The sequence below is a fragment of the Lepidochelys kempii genome, chromosome 11 (genome assembly GCF_965140265.1).
Source record: "Lepidochelys kempii isolate rLepKem1 chromosome 11, rLepKem1.hap2, whole genome shotgun sequence".
NCBI lineage: Eukaryota > Metazoa > Chordata > Testudines > Cheloniidae > Lepidochelys > Lepidochelys kempii.
The window spans coordinates 1,288,655-1,308,760 of record NC_133266.1 but is presented as its reverse complement, the minus strand read 5'-3'; the positions used below and the strand labels follow the sequence as shown (position 1 = coordinate 1,308,760).

Sequence of the window (20,106 nt, the reverse complement as noted above, 5' to 3'; positions counted from 1 at the left end):
CGGGGCGGAGCCAGAGCCGGCAGTGGGCGGGGCCAGCCAGGCCGCGGCGCGCGCTGCTGATAGGGGCGGGGCGGAGCAGGCAGTGGGCGGGGCCAGGGAGGCCGCAGCGCGCGCTGCTGGAGGGGCGGGGCGGAGCCGGAGTCGGAGCCGGCAGGGGGCGGGGCCCGGCAGGCCGTGGCGCGCGCTGCTGGAGGGGCGGGGCGGAGCAGGCAGTGGGCGGGGCCAGGGAGGCCGCGGCGCGCGCTGCTGGAGGGGCGGGGCGGAGCCGGTAGTGGGCGGGGCCAGGCAGGCCGTGGCGCGCGCTGCTGGAGGGGCGGGGCGGAGTCGGCAATGGGCGGGGTCAGCCCTGCTCGCGGGACCTGCGGAACTCCCTGCCGCGTGGCGGGTTCCTGCAGCAGGGTCTAGCGATGGCTGAGCCAGGACAGCCCTCGGCTCTGGGGTCCCTGAGCGCTGGAGGGCGGGGCACTCGCCAGTGGCCCTGGTCCCATCATTCCCCTGCAGTGCCCGGCACCAACCATGGCCACAGGCAGGCCGCTGGGCTGGAGGCCCCAGCCTGCCCCAGCGGGGCCGTTCTTATGGTCCTGCAGGGAGCCTGGCAGGGCAGCAACTGACCCTAGGTCTCCAGCCCAAACCACTGGGCCCTGCCCCACTGGTGACCGTTTCCCCGCTGGGGTGCACACACCAGACAGAGGAACGAAGACTATTCCTGCGGGGAAAGTGCAGTGCAAGGTGCGGCTGCTTGGTGCTGCAGTTCCCAGCCTTCAAGGCCCGATCTATCGCACCGAAGACTCGGCAGCGCTTGGCAGCCCACCACCATCACGGGGATCACTGGCGTTCCAATCCGGCCAGCCCACATGCCACCTGCCTGTGCCCTGCGAGCCCCCAGCTGACCGTACGTGACACGGTTGGAGAACTACCAGTTCAGTGTCACCGGGGCTGGCTGTAACACCAGTTTCATGATGCTTTGTTTCTGACCTGAATGTTTTCCAACAACAAAAGTGAGTGGGGAGCCCCAAGGCTGTGTGGAATGGAGGTAGCTTTGGGACTGAAAAGAGTGGCAGCCCATTGGGGAAATGTGCACCCCACTCCCGTGGAATGTGAGAGTCTAAAGGGGACTGCACCTGTCCCAGGGGATGTTACCCCCAGATCCTGGCCCAATTCCAACTCATGCATTTCCACTCTGCCTCGTTAAATCCCTTTGGCACTTCCCTTTGCACACTAGGAGTGTTCATAATTTCCTACCCTAGATTGCTGTGTAGCATTCCTGTGTGCATTTCAATGCTGGCTGGGTGATCCATATGTATGAGCTATGAGGTCTTTTGGCAAAAAAAGCAAATGCAATTTTTGGTTGCTTTAAGAGAGGCAGGGCATGCAAGTCATGGGAGGTGATAGACCGCACGACTCTGCACTGGTCAGGTCTCAGCTGGAGACCTGGGCCCAGCTTTGGTCCCCGCTGTATAGAAAGGATGGAGAAACTGGAAAGGATCCTGAGGCGAGCGACAGGGATGATCACAGGGATGGAATGCAAGTCGGACGAGCAGAAGCTGAAGGAACTGGGTATGTTCAGTTTGGAAAAGAGGAGATTGTGGGGGGGCATGATAGGGGTCTTCAAATACTTGAAAGGCTGCCACAGATAAGATGGCGAAAAGTTTTTCTCTCTTGCCACGGGGGGCAGGACAAGAGGTGATGGGTTCAAACGACAGAAAGAGCAGGTTTCGATTAAATCTCAGGAGAAACGTCCTCCCCGTAAGAGCAGTCAGACAATGGCACAGACGCCTCCGGAGGTTGTGGAAGCTCCTTCCCTGGAGGTTTTCGAGAGGAGGCTGGAGCCGTCTGTCTGGGATGGGTGAGACCCAACAAGTCCTGCATCTTGGCAGGGGTTAGACGGGATGACCCGTGCGGCCCCCTCTAGCCCTGTGGGTCTGTGGTTCTACACACCCCAGCTGTGTTCATGGTCAGCTCCTTGACTGCTCTGCCAGGTGTGGCTCAGGCCAGCTTCAATAAGATGTTTACACACAGCGCCACCTCGTGGCTGTGCAGGTCACAGGTTTGCGAGAGAGGATGGTGGCAACTGTCATTTGGGTGGGGTGGGGGAGAGAAGTTAGCTGAGCTGTGATTGTTGCTGGTGACGTCTGACCCCCTTTCCTAGAAGACGACACAAGACAATCACATACAAGAGGGAAGAGATGAGAACAGCAAAGGGAGAAAATGCAGCTTCGTTCTGTCTCTGGCGTTGATGTTCACTTCCATGCTCCCTGCTGGAAAAACACAGGGGCAGCCCACAGTCTGACCAGCCACCCCAAGACCTGGCAAACTTGGGCCAGCATCGGGCTGTTTAAGGCATTGCTTTTAGTGGCCTCTTTTGGGTCACAGGCTCCTGGCACTGTTGCAAAATATGCAGCCTTGGCCAGCTACACCAGACACTTATTGGACAGGCGGCAAAAGGAGAGGGATGAAAAAGAGAAGAAATAAGGTGGGGAAGGAAAAGGACACATGGGAGGGACGTCTTGCAGCCCACATGGTGTTTGGGATTCACCTGGAGCTGGGAGAGGAGGGGGTGTCATTTGGGTCCCGCTCTCTGGCCGGGTCTGCTCAGGCCATGTCTCGGGATCAGGATGACAGGGCCGCAGGAGATGGTGGTGGAGGCAGCCATCATGGTGAAACTCACTCCAGCAGCCAGTTTTTCTCCCCACGTATAAGGACCCCAAAGGGGAGCGATGGCGTAATAGCCCCTCCCTGCATTATTTTGTCCACCAATTAGGCCTAGTATCTGACACACCCCTTTTGGTTCATTGCTTTTCAGTCTCACACTGGTCTTGTTTGCCAGGCCTGATCCTAACACAGGCCTTGAATTATATCAGACAGCCTCATTGTTTGAGCTAATTCAGTCTTTTACACCTTTCCCAGTCCACATGTGTTGCAATAGGACGGTTGGTGTGACACACCATGGACTTTCACCCTCTCTTGGCAGCGGTGCTCACACTTCGGGTACCTGTGTAGGCCCAGTTATCACAACAGTGCTGGGTGTTGCCTCTGAAATCTGGACCCAGGCCAGTTATGCCCCAGCCAGCTCTCCCTGCCCGAAGGCCGTGTCACGCTGGTGCTCTCTGCTGAGCGAATGTGATGAGCTGCGACTCGTTATTGTACAAGTCGGAAGGCAAAGGGCTGACCTCTCCCTGGCTTGGCTGATGCCAGCAAACTAGCAGGAATAGTGAAAAGGGGGTTGGGGACCAGCCTTCCATAGCTGCCATGCTAACCCCTTTCCATTGGGTAGCTCTGCAAACGGCTGCCATGGCCAGAATGCCCCGCTTAGACCCAGGGACCCCAAGGCCAGAAGAAACCACTGTGATCACCTAATCTGGCTCCTGTACAGCCCAGAGGCCCACCCCAACATCAGACATAGAGCAGAGCTTTTAGAAAAACATAGTGATTTAAAAATTGCCAGCCTCTGTGACAGGCAGGGGCTGGTCTCCCCTTGGGTCCCTGCCCCCTGAGACGGCACCAGAACAACTCCAGCGCTGCACACGGCAGGAAGCTGCGTCAGCTCCTGGCCCAGCTGGAGTTGCGGTCATCCTGCAGGAACACTACGGCTTGCCCTCGGCTCCATCCAAGGGGAGCGCAGAGAGGCTGGTTTTCAGTGCCCCCTGCAGTGTCATGTTGCAGTCCCCTCTCCTGGCAAGGAAGGGAGTGGGGAAAAGCAGAGGGACTCGAAATCCTGGGGAGAAATAACCTCCAAGGGGCTCGTGTATATAGAGCGGAGGGGCCCTGCTCAGGACACCTGCAGAGACTTCTGCCAGCTGGCAGAGGAGCCTGAGGCGAGCTCTTTGTATGTCTCCATAGGAGAGGGCCACACGACTCCTGGGTGCAGCTACGTCCAGGCATGCTAGGACGGAGAGGCAGCTTTTATTAAGCCAAGGGGTTAGCAGACATCCCAGGTAGGGCTTGCAACTGCCCTGCCCCCACCCCCTAATGAGTCACAGCCGCCTGCAGCAATGGCCAGGAGCAAGTACAAAATGGGAATTATGCCTCGCCTGGCATGGTGCAGGCCGGGGTCCCAGACACTTCCCGGCACGACTGTGATGTACCTTTAGCATCAGTGCACAAACTGGCTGCAGTTCCAAGGCTGCTGGCCCACCAGGAACCTTAGGAGGCCAGCAGAGACCTGCCAGGCCTGCTCTGCGTGAGCACGTCTTTCTCTGGACAGCCTCAGACAGCGCGACCCAAAGGGGGAAGTGCAGAGAGGGTGGCGCAGCCCAGCTGGCTGTTGGCTCTGTTCTCAGCCCCTAGTGAATCTGGCCTCAGTCCAGAGCAGACCTTTGCCCCGCGGGTCTCCAGCACCACACGGCACTTGCTCTGCTAGAGGCAGCCAGTAGGAGCCGTGCTCTCCCCTCTCTTCTACTAACACAAACGTGCTGCAGTGGAGATGGCTGGAAAGGAAACCAAAAGTCCAGAGGTGGTCGCATTGTTTTATACAGCTCAGCTGGGGAGGGACAAGGTCCGAGCTGGGCACACGGGACGAAAGTGCACCCTCCAGTCGGTACAAGCTTGAAATGCAGGGAGCAAAATAACCGGGTGAAACCCACGTCACTTCCGGTGCCTGCCTCGGAGGGATGCAGAGCAGGTTCCTTGGGAAGGCTTCCCAGCCCTGCTCCCTCTGAGCAGGGCTCCCAGCATCAAACAGCATTGTCCCATTTGCGGCTCTCGGTCTCTCTCCATTTCTTGTCCAGCTCCACCTCCACAGTGCTGGGTTTCAGCAGCAGGCCTGTGGCTTCCCCCGGGGGAGCTGACCCCTCTTCCAAAGCGTGGCTCTCCTCCCTCCCCGGGCAGAGGAAGCAGAATGGAAAGGCTTTACACCTGGAGGGAGGGAACAGCCTTCTCAGGGCCGGGGGGAGCCCGTACACCTGACTGGCTTCGCTCCCGCACCTCTGAGGAGCATTCTCACCCAGGCCTGGGTTCCACACTGCCAGCTCAGTGAGCAGCCCTCGCTCTTCCAGAGTGCCTGGAACCAAGGAGGAGGAACCTGGTCAGAGAACCTGCCCACAGGCAGCTGGAGGAGAACTCTCTGAGATCCAGCTGGCAGCTGGAGGTTGGCACTGGTAAAAGTACTCATCGCGGCTATGCCCTCCCTAGCCACTAAGCTACGCTCCAGTCCCCAGGGCAGTGGAAGGTGCTGCAGAAGGTGCCAGGCACTGCCTTTACCGCTACCATCGCGGTGACAATAAATATCACCAGGATCCCAGGCATCCCGGTCACTGGCCACCAGCACAGTCGGGATTGCAGAAATCACCATCCCAGGCGGGGACTGTGGGGTCTGGAGCCATCAGTCTCACGGGGCTGTTGTCCCGGTGACAGTCCCCATGACTCTCCCTCACAGCAGTCCCACAGGGGCATCCCTCCCGTGTGCGCCCGCTGGCCGGATGCACAGGGCTGGATTCCACGTCCCTCAGTAACTAGCACCAGAAACCAGCCGCAGCAACTCGCCGGGAGCCAGACTTGCTGCCCCTGCAGCAGAGAGAGATTTAAATGAGGGCACCTGGCAATGGGTGGGGGGGCGTCCTCTCACCTGAGACCGTGTTCTCCAAGAAGAAGGACAAGAGGCCAGTTAAAAAGACTGGAACTGTCAGCACAGAGAGGAGGAAAAGGTCCAGGCAGACCCAGCCTAGGGGGAACAACAGCAGAGTTACCCCGACCACGAGCAGCACAGGCCTGCACCCAGGCGTCCGTCAGACGGAAACGTTCCAGCCAAGGGCTACGAGGGGAGGCTCAGCCATAAGCAGGTGCCGAAGAGCAAGGAGGGTCTGGAGCCCCGCTGCAGGGTACAGAGCCCTGCCAGGGATCAGCAGCTGGAGCCGAATGGCACGGAGGGGGAGCAGCCAGCTGCCGGGACTGGACTCACAGCGTGTGGTGACCCAGAGTCCCGCGTTCCGGGGGGAACACGAGAAGGAATGTGATTCCCAGGGTCATCAACCCCCAGCCCCGTGAGCAGGCAACTCATACGGCACCTGTGGCCACGTATCTGGGGGTCGCACTGAGCCACCGCGGCACCAGCAGCGCCATGAACATGGTGAAGCCGACGATAAAGATGTTCCTCCCCGAGTCGATGTTCGCGTACTGGAAATACGAAACCCCAGTGCCAACGGCAACGGTGTATGTCACGCAGAGCACCCCGCCTGCAGCAGCAAGCAGAGGGGTCAGACCAGGCAGGCAGGCATGTGTGCCTATTGCAGACAGGGCAAGGTGGGTGTCCAAATCCTGATGGGGGGGTGGGGTGGGACAGGTGTGCGAATCCCAGGTGAGCAACACAGGCCTGCTATTGCTTTGCTTCTGGGTGGCTGGCCTCATTTCTCCCCTTCTCCCACCCCGACTCACAAGCTGATCTGTCCTCCCAGCTGTCAGGCCTGCACATGGCTCCCTCCAGAGCACACCCGCTCTGCTGCTGGGTCCCCTTGCCCCAGCCTGTCAGGCCCAGGTTCAGGGGCTGCACTCCAAACAGCCACCTGCCCCTGGGCAGGGCCCTGTGCTGCCACTCGTCCGCCAGCTCAGCTACGTCACGGGGCTCTGGTGGCTGCTGCCTGCCAGTCACCCCCTGGTTTGCAGGAGGGGGGCACCGTGCTCCCCACCAGGCTTTGGCAGCTGCGTTTGAACGTGGCCTCATGAGCCACTTGGCCCCAACCGTCCCGGACACTCAGGGTCGGCGCCGCCAGCAGGACGACCCAGGCCCAGCGGGATGCAGGACCCAGGTCCCAGGGGGATGGGTTTGACACTCGGCTGCGATCCCGACTCCAGTGGGAGTTTTGCCGTAGATGTCAGCAGGGCCAGCTGGCAGTTTGACTTACAGGAAGGAGCCTGCTGTACTACCCCTGAGGAATCGTGGGTAACGCTACAGTTTATGTAGGGCCCACACAGAAAGTGTGTGAGCGCCCCCTGCTGGCTCTGCTGGAGCAGCTGGCCTTGCCCCCCCCCCCCCGCCCAAACTTCAGGCAACGCAGAACACGGTGCAGTGGGCCCCCTGAGTGCAGACCCCAGCCCTCTGCCCTCCACGAGGGAGGGGGTCTCCCTGGAGCCCCAGCTCAGGAGGGTTATTTACCGTGAATCGCCAGTGGGATGGTGGTGAGGAGCTCTGCCAGCCGGGGGGACAGGCCCAGGAACACACATGCCAACGCACTCACTTGCACGGAGTGGCGCGAGCTGGCCTGGGCACAAAGAGACGAGAATGGGGGGGTTTGGCAGGCTAGGGGAGCCCCAGTAGCACACTGCCCGAGCCCGCAGCCCCCCCACTGCCTCTGCCCATGCTGGCCTGCCATGCACCCCAGCTCCCTCACAGCTGGCGGGGCCTGGCATTTGGGGTAAGGGGCATCTGTCTGCCTCAGCGCTCCATGCATTGGACAACCCCCCATTTCAGGGCAGACCAGGGGCCCAGTCAGCCCGGACAGTCCCACAACGTGGCCTCCAGCACCCTGTGTTCTACGCATGGCCAGTGTGCAATGCATCCAAGGGCCATCTTCTCCCTGGGCTGCACCTCTGTGAAAAGCAGGGCAGTCGGGATCTGCTCCGTGCTGTGCCCCGGGTTCCCGACACGCTGCCAGCACAGGTGGGCAGAGCCTGGGCATCTGGGTCGTGATGTGATCCCTCCGCCAATGCTCTGACGCCTCCTGACTTCCCAGCACCCCGCCCTGCCTTCCCAGACCAACCCTGCTCACATGGCACAGGCTGCAGGAGAGTCGCCTTGCAGTGCCAACAGCTGCCCTTTGGAGGGTCTTCCTTTGTACCCCAGTGCCATCCTGTGGGCGCCAGGGGTACCGCTCGCAGGCACAGCCCTTCCACCCGACCTGCTGTACCCCCGCGCAGAGAGAGCCTTGCCCTCTGCCCCTTTACAAGAACCATTTCTAACAAGCTGCCGGTAGCGCCGCAGGGGGCATCCGCGCCCGCTGAGCCGTCTGATCGGCCAGGCCTTCGCTGGCGAGAGATGAGCCACGGGAAGCCCCTGTGGAGGCCAGCCTGGGCATGGACAGGACCCATCTGCATGGAGGAGGTGACACAGCCCATATCTGGGCAGCCTCCGTTGTGCCCTCTCCAACCCCTTTACCCGCTGCCCCGCGAGCTGGCCAGACCGGTGCTCCATAGCCCAGTGGCAGCTCTGGGTCTGCCTGGCACGCCCCCGAGACCCCGCCGTACCTGGGTGAGGCTGTTGGTGCAGGCATTGGGGACGCTGGAAGCCGTGCCACTCACGCCCCCCAGCGCCCCGGAAAGGAGGCTGCCCAGCCCTTCCGTGCAGAGCCCGCGGTTGCAGGCGTGCCGAGGAAGGGCGGGGGTCCGCAGCGCTCGTGGGCACAGCAGGTAGCAGCCCACGGAGTTCATGCTGGAGGTGATGCCCATGGCGACGCCCACGCCCAGAGCCCGGGCGCTGAGGGACGGCCATTCCTGCTCACCTAGAGGGGAGGGAGGTAGAGACGGTCAGTGGCGAACGGGGGCTGCAGCCAGAGGGTGGATGGGCAGGTCCGGCCCTGTCCCTCGTCCTACCTGGGTAGGGGACTTGGAGCCAAGGGGAGCGGAGGGAGCCGTTGGCTGCGGGCAGCTGCCACGTGGCGGGGCCCAGCAGGTCCCAGCGGAGGCGGAGGTGGCTCAGGATTCCCCAGACAATCCAGGCACAGCAAAGCGGAAGCAGCACCTGCAGGGGCAGCAACGGGAGCCTGAGACAGGGCCAGGAAAGCCCTCGCTCAGCCCCACCCTGAGGGCCCGCACCCCGGCCCCTCCGGAGTGGCAGCCGACGACAGCCACAGGCTAGAAACCCGGCACAGCCAGCACGGCTGCCCCAGCCAGGCCAGTGCCACTCCCTGGAGCAGGGAGCCCGCCCCCAACGTACCGTTGCCACCAGGTGCTTTGATCTGCCGGTGGGGCAAGGGGCCAGACCCATCAGCACCAAGTCAGTGGAGAGGAATGGGACACCAGCACCGGCAGACTGGGTCAGCCCCCATCTCCCTTAGCCTCCTGCCTGGGGCAGCGCCCAGCATCAGATGCTGCAGAGGAAGGTGGAAGAAGCCCGCAGCAGCAGTTGGGGATAATCATAGAATAACAGAACCACAGGACTGGAAGGGACCTCACAAGGTCGTCTAGTCCAGTCCCCTGCACTCCTGGCAGGACTAGGCGTTACCTAGTCTGTCGCTGACAGGGGTGTGTCTAACCTGCTCTTAACAGTCTCCAGTGACGGAGATCCCACCACCTCCCTGGGCAATTTATTCCAGTGCTTAACCACCCTGACAGGACGTTTTTCCTAATGTCCAACCGAAACCTCCCTGGCTGCAATTTAAACCCGTTGCTGCTTGTCCTGTCCTCAGAGGTTAACGAGAACAAGTTTTCTCCCTCCTCCTTCTAACAACCTTTTATGTACTTGAAAACTGGTATCACATCCCCTCTCAGTCTTCTCTTCTCCACGCTAAACAAACCCAGCTCTTTCAATCTTCCCTCATAGGTCATGTTTTCTAGACCTTTCATCATTTTTGTTGCTCTTCCCCCTCTATCCCCTCCACACCCTCCACACTTCATGTGGCAGTGAGTTCCACAGGCTAATTACACATTGTGTGAAAAAGCTTTTCCTTTTGGATCTCCCACCTGTCATTCTCGTTCAGCGGCCCCTTGTTCTTGCTCTGTGAAACAGGAGAAGAGACACTCCTCACCTCCCTTCGCTCAACCAGGCAGTATTTTATAGACACTGATCATGTCCCCACTCTCCATTAACCGCCCCAGTCTTTGCACTCTCTGCACAGAAGATCTTCTCCCAGGTCCTTGATGGCTCTCGTTCCTGTCCCCTGAGCCCTTCCAGTTTTGCTCTATCCTTTCTTTGCACTGACCATAGGTCTGCTCGTGCTGTCCAAACTGGGCCCAGCTCCCTCTCTGAGCAGATACAGCCCTGGGAGAGCCCAGATGGCGCACGAGACGTTTACATCCCCCCTCCATGTGCATTACTTGGCCTTTCTCAACATGAATTCCCCTAGCGCTGCCCATTGCTCCCCTGCGTCTGCCCCTCTCAGTCCCCTTTGGTGCTGACTAACCCAAATCCCCTAGGTCTAGGTCAGTCATAAAGAAGAGGGTGAAATGCTCAAGCTGCTGAGAGGGCTGGGGCCCAGGCAGGCTGCCCAGGGCCAGCAGGGAACAAAAGTGCTGTGCACAGCATGGGACCTCGTACCGAAAACATGCGCAAGGCTGGGATGCTTGTCTCCACGGAGATGCCCTTGGCCCGGGTCCACGTGCAAAGGGGCAGGCGGCAGGACCCCAAGTGCTGGGAGAACAGGACGGCAAGGAGCACGAGCCTAGGAGACACGGAGCACGGGTCACAGCACGGCTAGTGCAGGGGAGAGAGCCCCCAGGGCGTCCGGGCCCCAGCTCAAATGTGTCACCCCTGCCGGCAGGCTGAACCCCGGGCAGCTCCCGTAGCGCCCCCTGCTGGGAGAGCCTGGGTATCAGCGTGCTCACATTACTGCCTTCTGCTGGGAATGCAGTAGCGGGGAGTTCCCCTGACACAACTCCCCACAGCACCCCCCCACTGGGACAGACTGGACCAGAACCCCTGTGTGGGTGTGACCAGGTGGCTCCGCAGGCCCCCCCAAATTCACGTACAGCAGGGCCACCCCCCAGCTGTCCGAGCAGAAGTGGGCTGCCTCTTTGTAGGCGGACAGCCCAATGATGGAGAGGCTGGGGGCCAGGACCATGGGCCCGCAGCGCTGGGCTATCCATCCCCCCATGCCAGACACCCCCAGCGCCAGCTGCACCAGCCCCGAGACCACCACGGCTCCAGAGACCTGCGGAGAACAAAAGATGAGAAGACGGTGATGGCGGCCCCATGGCCTGCCCCAGGCTAGACCCCCAGCCCCTCCCAGAGCGACTCAGCCAGTCATTGGGTTCATCCGCTCCCTATTGCTCCTGCGGCCTGACGTCTGCAAACTCCCGACCCCCCATGCACTCCCCACATCCCACCCCTACACACACACACCACCACCCCACCCCCCATGCATCCCAACCGCCCCACCCTCATGCACCCTGCATCCCACCCCTCCACGCCCCACACCCATCCCATCCCCACTCCTGCACACCCCCAGGGCTGGGATAGCAGAGGCACCAACCTCTCTGAGTGGCTGATTCCAGCTCCCGGGGCCTGCACAGTCCTGCCCAGCACACTCAGCATGCTCTTCTGTACCTGGAAGGGAAGGACAGACAGACATGACCGGGCAGCCAGTGGGGCTGAGCGGTACCTGGAGCGGGAGCCAGGTAACAGGAATGGGGGATTCAATTATTAGACATATCAGTAGTGGGGTTGCGATGAGCGGGAGACCCGCCCAGCGAATTGCCTGCTGGGTGCCAAGGCAACAGATCGCACGGGACTCCAACAGGTTTATGTGCAGTGCTGGGGAGGAGCCAGTGGGCGCGGCACATGGAGGTACCAGTGACACAGGGAAGGGTAGGAGAGAGGTCCTGGAGGCCAAATTTAGGCCGGCAGGAAAGAGATTGAAGTCCAGGTCTCCACGGCAGCATTCTCTGAAATGCTCCCAGTTCCACACGCAGGGCCAGGCAGAGCTGCCAGGTCTCAGTGGGTGGCTGAGGCGATGGTGTAGGGAGGAGGGGTGAGGTGCATTGGGAACTGGGGCACCTTTTGGGGAAGAAGGAGTCTATACAGGAAGGACGAGCTCCACCAAAACCAAACGGAACCAGTTAAAAAGGTCACAGAGGAGGTTTTCCACTTAGGGCTGGGGAAAGCCAACAGGTGGGAGACCGCAAGGTTCAGGCAGAGGCATCTCTTAGGGATGAATTGATTAATGCCGGAACTCTGTAACCTAACAAGGAGAACAGGCTAGAGGCTGGGGAAGTCCAGGTGGGAGCTGGTGAGGACCAGTCAAAGGTAGCAGAATCCTAGCTCAGTATAACACACAAAGGCAAGGAAGGAGAACTCTGTGTAGCTCAAACGCGTCTCTCTCCCACCAACAGAAGTTGGGCCAATCAGAGATCTGACCTCCCCCTCCTTGTCTCTCCAGAAGTCTAAATACCAAGCTGGGTGAACCAGAGGGGCTGGCATTGCGTGAGGATAGTGATGTAAGAGGCATCAGAGAAATGTGCTGGAAGGATGATAATCAAAGGGTACAAACTATACAGGAAGGACGGAGCAGGCTGGTGGGGAGCAGCGCCGTGTGTGAAATAAACCACCACAAGGTCGAATATGGTGAAAATCTTAAATGAATCAAACAGTCCCATAGAATCTCGGTGGGTAGAAATCCCATGCTTGAATAATAGGAGTCTGGCAGTGGGGATATGCTACCGACCACCCGACCAGGATGGTGACAGCGACTGAGAAATGCTAAGGGAGGTTAAAGAGGCTACAGAAATAGAAAACACACTAATAATGGGAGATTTCAACTATCCCCGCATTGCCTGGGCACATGTCACCTCCAGGCAGGATGCAGAAAGAACATTTCTAGACACCATTACTGACGGCTTCTTGGAGCAGCTGGTCCTGGAACCCACAAGGGGAACGGCACTTCCTGATTTAGTCCTAGGTGGCACATAGGATCTGATCCAAGAGGTGACTATAGCTGGATCGCTCAGTAATAGTGACCATCATGTAATTAAATTTAACATACTTAGGGGGACGGGGACATTTCACTTTCAAAAGGGAAACAACCCAAAAATGAGGACACTTCTTGGATGGAAATTCAGAGGAGCTGTCACACGGGTGAAATGCCTGCAAGCAGCAAGGAGACTACTTAAAAACACGACAATAGAGGCTCAGACGAAATGTAGACCGCAAATCAAAAAAGCTCATACGCAGACCAAAAGAACCACTCCTCCTACTCCCCCTCCCCCCGCCAGGGCTAAACAGAGAGTAATGGATGCTGGGAGAGGCAAAAGGGCACCCTTTAAAATGCGGATGTCAGATCCTGGTGAGGACGACAGGATGGGGCACAAACTCTGGCCGGTTAAGTACAACAGGAGCAGGAAGCTGGCCAAACAGGCCGTGGGGCCACTCGCCCATCAGGATGCTAACCGAGCACTCAAGACAGACCAGATAAGCTAAATGAAGTCTTCACTGCAGAGGACATGGGGGAGATCCCCAGATCAGAGCTGTCCTTTCTGGGAAACAAATCTGAAGCACTGTCCCACAGTGATGTGTTAATAGAGGAGGTTTTAGAATGAATTGATAAACAGCAATAAGTCAGCAGGCCCAGATGGGATTCACACAAGAGTTCTGAAGAACCTCAAATATCAAACTGCAGAACTACTAACCGCGGTGTGTAACCGATCACTGAAACAAGCCTCTGGACCAGATGACTGGAGCATAGCCTCGCCACTCTGTTAGAATTGTTTGAGGGGGTCAACAAGCAGGTGGACAAGGGGGATCCAGTGGCTGTAGGGTACTTGATTTTCAGAAAGCCTTTGACAAGGTTCCGCACCAAAGGCTCTAAAACGAAGTAAGAGGGAAGGTCCTCTCACAGATCAGTAACTATTTGAAAGACAAGAAACAAAGGGTAGGAATAAATGGTCAGTTTTCACAGTGGAGAGGTAAATAGTGGTGTCCCCCAGGGATCTGTACTGGGACTAGTCCTATTCAACATATTCATAAAAGGTCCAGAAAACAGGGTAAATGGTGATCACTGCTGGCAAAGTTTGCAGATGATACAAAATTCCTCAAGATAGTTAAGCTCAAAGCAGCCTGAGAAGATCTACAAAGGGATCTCACACAACTGAGTGACTGGGAAACAAAATGGCTGATGAAATTCACAATTAGTAAGTACAAAGTAACGCACATTGGAAAGCATAATCCCAAGTACAATACACCTCTACCCCGATATAACTCGACCCGATATAACACGAATTCGGATATAACGCAGTAAAGCAGCGCTCCGGGGGGGCAGGGCTGCGCACTCCGGCAGATCAAAGCAAGTTCAATATAACACGGTTTCACCTATAATGCGGTAAGATTTTTTGGCTCCTGAGGACAGAGTTATATCGGGGTAGAAGTGTATATAATGATGGGTTCTAAATTAGTTCTTACCACTCAAGACAGATCTTGGCTTCACCATGGATAAGGCTGCAAGTTTGTCACAGAGGTCATGGAAGTCACAGATTCCGTGACCTCTGTGACTTCTGCAGGGGCCAATGTGCCTGGCCTGGGGGCAGGTCAGGCAGTCCCTGCACCAGTCGCACTGGCAACTGCTGGGGCAGTGTCAGGCCACTGCACCCCACACCCCAGCAGCAGCAGAGTTTGGATGTGGGAGGGGGTAGGGAGGTGGGGCATGGGATGGGGTAAGGCGAGCTCTGGGCGGCGCTTACCTCAGGGTGCTTCCTGGAAGTAGGGACATCCCTCTCCCTTGGCTCCTAGGTGGAGGCATGGCCAGGCAGTCCACCTGCAGGCACCGCCCCCACAGCTCCCATTGGCTGCAGTAGGGAGCCTGCCGGCCCTGCCAAACACCCTCCCACACACCCCTCTCCGGCACCAGCAGGAGTCCCAGGCCATGTGCCGCTGCCCACCCCCATCTCCAGAACCTGTGGTGCCCCCGGGAAGCCCCCCCCCCAAGTTTTAGTCAGGGGTATATAGTAAAAGTCATGGACAGGTCACAGGCCATGAATTTTTGTTTACTGCCCGTGACCTGTACGTGACTTTTACTAAAAATACCTGTGACTAAAACATAGCCTTAGCTATGGATAGTTCTCTGAGAACTTCAGCTCAATGCACAGCAGTGGTCAAAAAAGCGAACAGTATGTTAGGAAGCATTAGGAAAGGGATAGAAAATAAGACCGAAAATATCCTAATCCTGCTATATAAACAAACCCATGGCACACCCACACCTTGAATACTGTGAGCAGCTCTGGTCACCCCATCTCAATAAAGGATATAGTGGAACTGGAAACGGTTAAGAGCAAGACAACAAAGATGATAGAATCATAGATCCACAGGGTTAGAGGGGACCGCACAGGTCATCTTGTCTAACCCCTGCAAGATGCAGGATTTGTTGGGTCTAAACCATCCAAGACATGGTCACGGATAAGGAACAGCTTCCACACAAGGAGAGGTTACAAAGATTAGGACTGTTCATCTTGCAAAAGAGATCACTAAGGGGGGATATGACAGAGATCTATACAATCAGGAATGGTGTGGAGAGAGTGAACTGGGAAGTGTTATTTACCCCTTCACATAATACAAGAACCAGGGGTCACCCAATGAAATTAACAAGCGTCAGGTTTAATGCAAACAAGAGGAAGTGCTTCTTCACACAATGCACAAGTAACCTGTGGAACTCCTTGCCAGAGGATGTTGTGAAGGCCAAGACTATAACTGGGTTCCAAGCAGAACTAGAGAAGTTCCTGGAGAATAGGTCCAGCAATGGCTATTAGCCAGGTTGGCCAGGGATGCAACTCCCTGCTCTGGGTGTCCCTAAACCTCTGACTGCCAGGAGCTGGGACTGGACGACAGGGGATGGATCACTCGATAATTGCCCCGTTCTGTTCACTCTCTCCGAAGCACCTGGCACTGGCCACTGCGGGAAGACAGGACCCTGGACTGGACGGACCAATGGCCTGACCCAGTGTGGCCGTTCTTACCTTCTTAAGGCTGGGTTTGAAGCTGCTTTGGGTCCTGAAATGTCACCCATGAAAGCCCCATGCTGGGGCAGAAGCAGAGAGATGCCAGACTCCTTGCGCTGCCAGGCTGGGGTAATGGTAGCACATCAGTAAGCGCTCCAGCATCCCAGCTAGGGCCACGTGGGGCCACGAGCCAGGTGCCCTGCCCTGCAGCTGGTACATGCCCTGCCCTGCAGCTGGTACATGCCCTTCTCAGTTGCCATCCCGAGGAGTGGGTGCAAGGAGATGCCACCCAGGGGGTCGTAACACCGAGTGGATGGGTCCCCAGCAGAGGAATGAACAAGAAAGAGCCGAGACTAGGAAAACAGCCCCCCAAGCTCCTCCCTATCCCTTGGTCCCTGCTTCTCCTTCCCTGAACACAGCAGGCCCTGGTCTCTCAGGACCAGAGGGTCTTTGACCCAGCAGCCTGAGGCCGGCAGCTGGAACAAGACAAACCAGCCTGGGAGTAAGAGGCAGCCTATCGGGGAGGGCGACGGACCATCAGGGCAGCCTCCCTGGGCTGGAGGCAGGATTTGTGGGTGAGGGGCCCTGGCAAGTTACACAGGACAAAATGTGTACGCCTTACAGCCCGGCCTCTACGAGAGCCAAGTTCATTCGATCCCCTCCGGCGGGGAGGCGCAGAGTGCTGGCCACTGGGCAAGGCCTGGCTCCCGCGCTCCCACGTCCCCCCTGGGCCAGGCCCGGCTCCCACGTCCCTGCCTGGGCCAGGCCCGGCTCCCACGTCCCACTTGAGCAAGGTCTGGCTCCCACGTCCCCCCTGGGCCAGGCCCGGCTCCCACGTCCCCCCTGGGCCAGGCCCGGCTCCCACGTCCCACTTGAGCAAGGTCTGGCTCCCACGTCCCCCCTGGGCCAGGCCCGGCTCCCACGTCCCCCCTGGGCCAGGCCCGGCTCCCACGTCCCACTTGAGCAAGGTCTGGCTCCCACGTCCCCCCTGGGCCAGGCCCGGCTCCCACGTCCCCCCTGGGCCAGGCCCGGCTCCCACGTCCCACTTGAGCAAGGCCTGGCTCCCGCGCGCTCCCATGTCCCCCGTGGGCAAGGCCCGGCTCCCACGTCCCCACCTGGGCCAGGCCCGGCTCCCACGTCCCCGCGGGCCAGGCCCGGCTCCTGCATGCCCAGGTCCCCGTTGGGCCGGGACGATATGCCGGGGCTCTTCTCACCATTCCTGGCCGTGTGGGGCTCGTGGCGGCTCAGCACCATGGCGGGGATCAGGAACTCGAACGATGGCGCTTGGACCAAGGGCAACCTGCCAGGCAACAGCAAAGACAGATCGGCTGGGGAGCGGGGAGGGGGCTGCTGACAGGGCTGGGGCTCCCCCCCCCCCAGCCCCGGGGCAGGATCCAGAGGCGGGGGAGGGGGAGCAGGGAGAGAAACCCACTTGGCCCAGATGCTGACTCCCGTCTCCCCGGGTGCCTGGGGCCCCTCCTGCCCACCCCGAACCCGCGGGAGTCCCCAGGGCCCTTCCCTCACCTGCTGCCCAGGCTGGTCTGCAGCGCCGTGGAGACCCCACAGGCAAAGAGGCTCCGGGCCAGCAGCTCGCTCCAGCTCCGGTTCTGGTCCCGGATCGGGGGCGCTGGGAGCAGGAGCAGGTGGAAGATGCAGAGGAGAGAGGCCTGGACGGCCAGGTGCTGGAGAGAGCGAGGCCGGGAGAGTCACAGCAGGCGCTGGCTGGCCTCTGCCCCACAGCTCTGCCCCCACCCCGCAGCTCTGCCCCACAGCTCTGCCCCCCACAGCTCTGCCCCCACCCCGTGGCTCTGCCCCCCACCCCACGGCTCTGTCCTCCACAGCTCCGCCCCCTGCCCCCACAGCTCTGCCCCACAGCTCTGCCCCCCTCAATCCCAACCTGCAGCCCCCAGTAGCCCAGCCCTGGGCTCCCTCCCCCCATAGCTTTGCTGGTGCCCCTCAGTCCCAACTGGCTCCATCAGGCCTGTGCTGCCCAGCACCCCTAGCCCCTTTAACACTCCCATCAGCTGTTAGAGACTCAACATTCAGTTTTCGTAGAACCGGAGGCTGGAACAGAATCTGCCCAAGAGCCAGGCTCGGAGCTAGAGCAGCCGGCAAGGCAGGGCGCCAGGTCCCAGGTCTGCTCGGTCGGCGACTTCCTGGGCGACCCACAGCCCCTCACACAGGGCCAGACCCCACGGGACTGAAAATCTGGCCAGCCCCTCCCTGTGCCTTGGTTCCCGCACAAAAGGGGGCTGAGGGGCCCAGCCCCAGGGCACAGGGGGGCGGGGGTTCATGGAACAGGGCAAGCTGCCCGGCTGCAGGGGGTCGGACTGCAGGAGGCTTCAGTGAAACGCTGGGGGATCATGTACCACAGAGCCGGGGGCCTGATCACGCCAGGCGGGTACCAGGGCTGAGCTGGGGGGAGCAGCCTGCCCCGTCTCATTCCTTGAGGGTGCAGCTGGTGGCCAGGGAGGGGCTGTGCCCCATGGGACTGGACGGTCCCTGGGACTCTTGGCACCGCAGCTGGGGGCTGCTGTATCTTGACCACATCCTTCCCCAAGCCCCGAGGGGGACCCCAGCACCACGCTGACACCTGCCCTGCTGAGCCGCAGGAAGCACCGGGCCAGACCCATTCTCTAAGGCCTGCCCCACCCCCCTCCGTGGGCAGAGAACTGGCCCCACTGTTGCCCCCAGCTAAGCCCAGCTCCTTGCCCCTCCTGGGGAGTTCCCTTCAGTACTCCAGGGTCTGGGTGTCATGCCATGGTGCCCGTGCTCCCCTGCTCTCGGAGGTGCAGGGACTGTCCCTCCAGGCATGGCCACATCCAGGGCCCTGGGGTGTCAGGGCTTGTCCCTCGCCCCACTGCAGACAGCGAGCCCATCCCCTGGCAGTGCCTGCGGCATCTCTCACCTGCAGGGCGAAGCAGCAGCTCAGGCCCCAGGGGGGCGTCTTCAGCAGGGAGTAGGAGGTGCGCACGGGGCTCCGGGAGGCAGGGCTCCCGCAGCAGCCCCCATTCATGCTGCCCCTTCCCTACGCTCCCTGCGTCCGTCTGGCACAGGGCATGGCAGCCGGGGGGAGGGCACAGGGCAGGGCCACTTGCCCCCGCAGGGGCCAGAGCAGGGCTGGGAGTTCAGGCTGAGTGGAGGTGACCTTTGCCCGAGCCCCCGGCCAGTTAGCCATTAACCCGGCTTTGCGAGTAACCGCTCACTGCCCCCTCCCCACGGCCAGACTCAGTGCTGTGACCTGGGCCAGGCCCTCTAGGCAGTACCATGGGACCAGCGCTCGGGCCACGCCTGGGGCACATGAGCACCAGCCCTTGGTCTGATCCGCACCCGCTCCCCCAGCGCCTGTCCGCAGGGGAGTTGCAGGGCGCAGCCAGCAGAAGGAATCACCCATCCCTGTGCCAGGCTGGGGGACGGATACCGCTGCAGACGGCTGCTCCTCACGGCTCTCTGCCTCCCTTGGCCGAGGACCCTCCCAGCCGCCTGGAGCCAAGCGCCCCCAGGCAGGAGCAGAGCCCAGCCGCCAGGCCTTGGTGCTGCCCTTCACCTCCCCGCCCACAGCGCCCCCCAGCAGCCGCCCAGCTAACATGGGGGCCGGGTGAGGCCGCCCAGTGCAGCCTTCTGGGGTCCTCACAAGAAGAGACGTTGGGAGAAAAGCTGGCCAGACGCGAACGCCCCGACTGGAAGAAGGCGAAGGAGGGTCCCAGCCTGGCTGCCCCCCCGGGAGCCACCGAGACATCACTGGGTCCTGCTACCTGGATCCCGAGAGGTGTCGGAGCAGACAGGGCCACGAGGACACCACCACTTCCACTGGCCTTGGCTGAATCTCAAACACTCCCCCAAACTGCCAGGGACCCTTTCTCTCCCCTCCCTTACGGTTCTCCTTCGTCTCTCTCTCTCCTTCCGCCTTCCGTCGAACAGGAGCCCGGCTCAGCCGGCCGACACGGCATCTCTCGCAGCTGCCAGAGCCCGGGACCAAGGGGGCAACAGAAAGCCAGGCCCTAAGCAGCCCGATGCTGCCACGAATCTGCCAGGTTGCAGGGCAGCCGAGGAGCCGAGCGCCAGGCCTGGGGTTTTGCAAATGAACATCCACACCTGAGATGGATGCTGTCTCTCCCCTCGTGCGCCTGTTCATCTTGGCTTGTCCTTGAGGAAAGGGGATGAGATTTTAACAGCCCCAACAGCCCCCCTCCCCATCTCAGCTAACTTCTCCCCCGCCCCCCCTGGACAGATCTCACCATCTTTCCACCCATCTAACAGACTGTCAGACAAGGGTTTTCTCTCCCCAGCTCCAGGGAAAGGGGACAGGGCTGCTGTTATCAGGAGAGCCTCCTTCACTCCCGTCTATGCCAAAGGCTCTGACGGCTTTTCCTCCTTTTCCATATCCTCAGTGCAGGGCTCACAAGATTGGCAGCTATGTCTGCTGGGTGCTAACCCGGCTCAGGACCTGGCTACCAAACCCCAATGTGGCTAATGCTGGTTAACGTTGGACAGTGACTGGGTCACGGTAACACCAGTGTCTCTTTGGGCCCATTTATT

The 20,106-nt window shown here is 59.9% G+C and overlaps 1 protein-coding gene across 1 annotated transcript; it reads right to left on the bottom strand.

Moving 5' to 3' along the window:
* Positions 1–4,452: 4,452 nt before the first annotated feature.
* On the bottom strand, positions 4,453–19,125 carry SLC23A3 (solute carrier family 23 member 3). The gene is made up of 12 exons (XM_073304855.1): positions 18,476–19,125; positions 17,092–17,249; positions 16,782–16,867; positions 11,118–11,191; positions 10,615–10,796; positions 10,184–10,307; positions 8,521–8,668; positions 8,176–8,429; positions 7,088–7,193; positions 6,003–6,170; positions 5,564–5,659; positions 4,453–4,999 (listed from the first exon to the last, which is right to left on the bottom strand). Exons 1-12 carry the CDS (start codon positions 18,581–18,583, stop codon positions 4,674–4,676), a joined length of 1,830 nt encoding a protein of 609 aa, XP_073160956.1. The 5' UTR covers positions 18,584–19,125; the 3' UTR covers positions 4,453–4,673.
* Between the last annotated feature and the right edge of the window lie 981 nt (positions 19,126–20,106).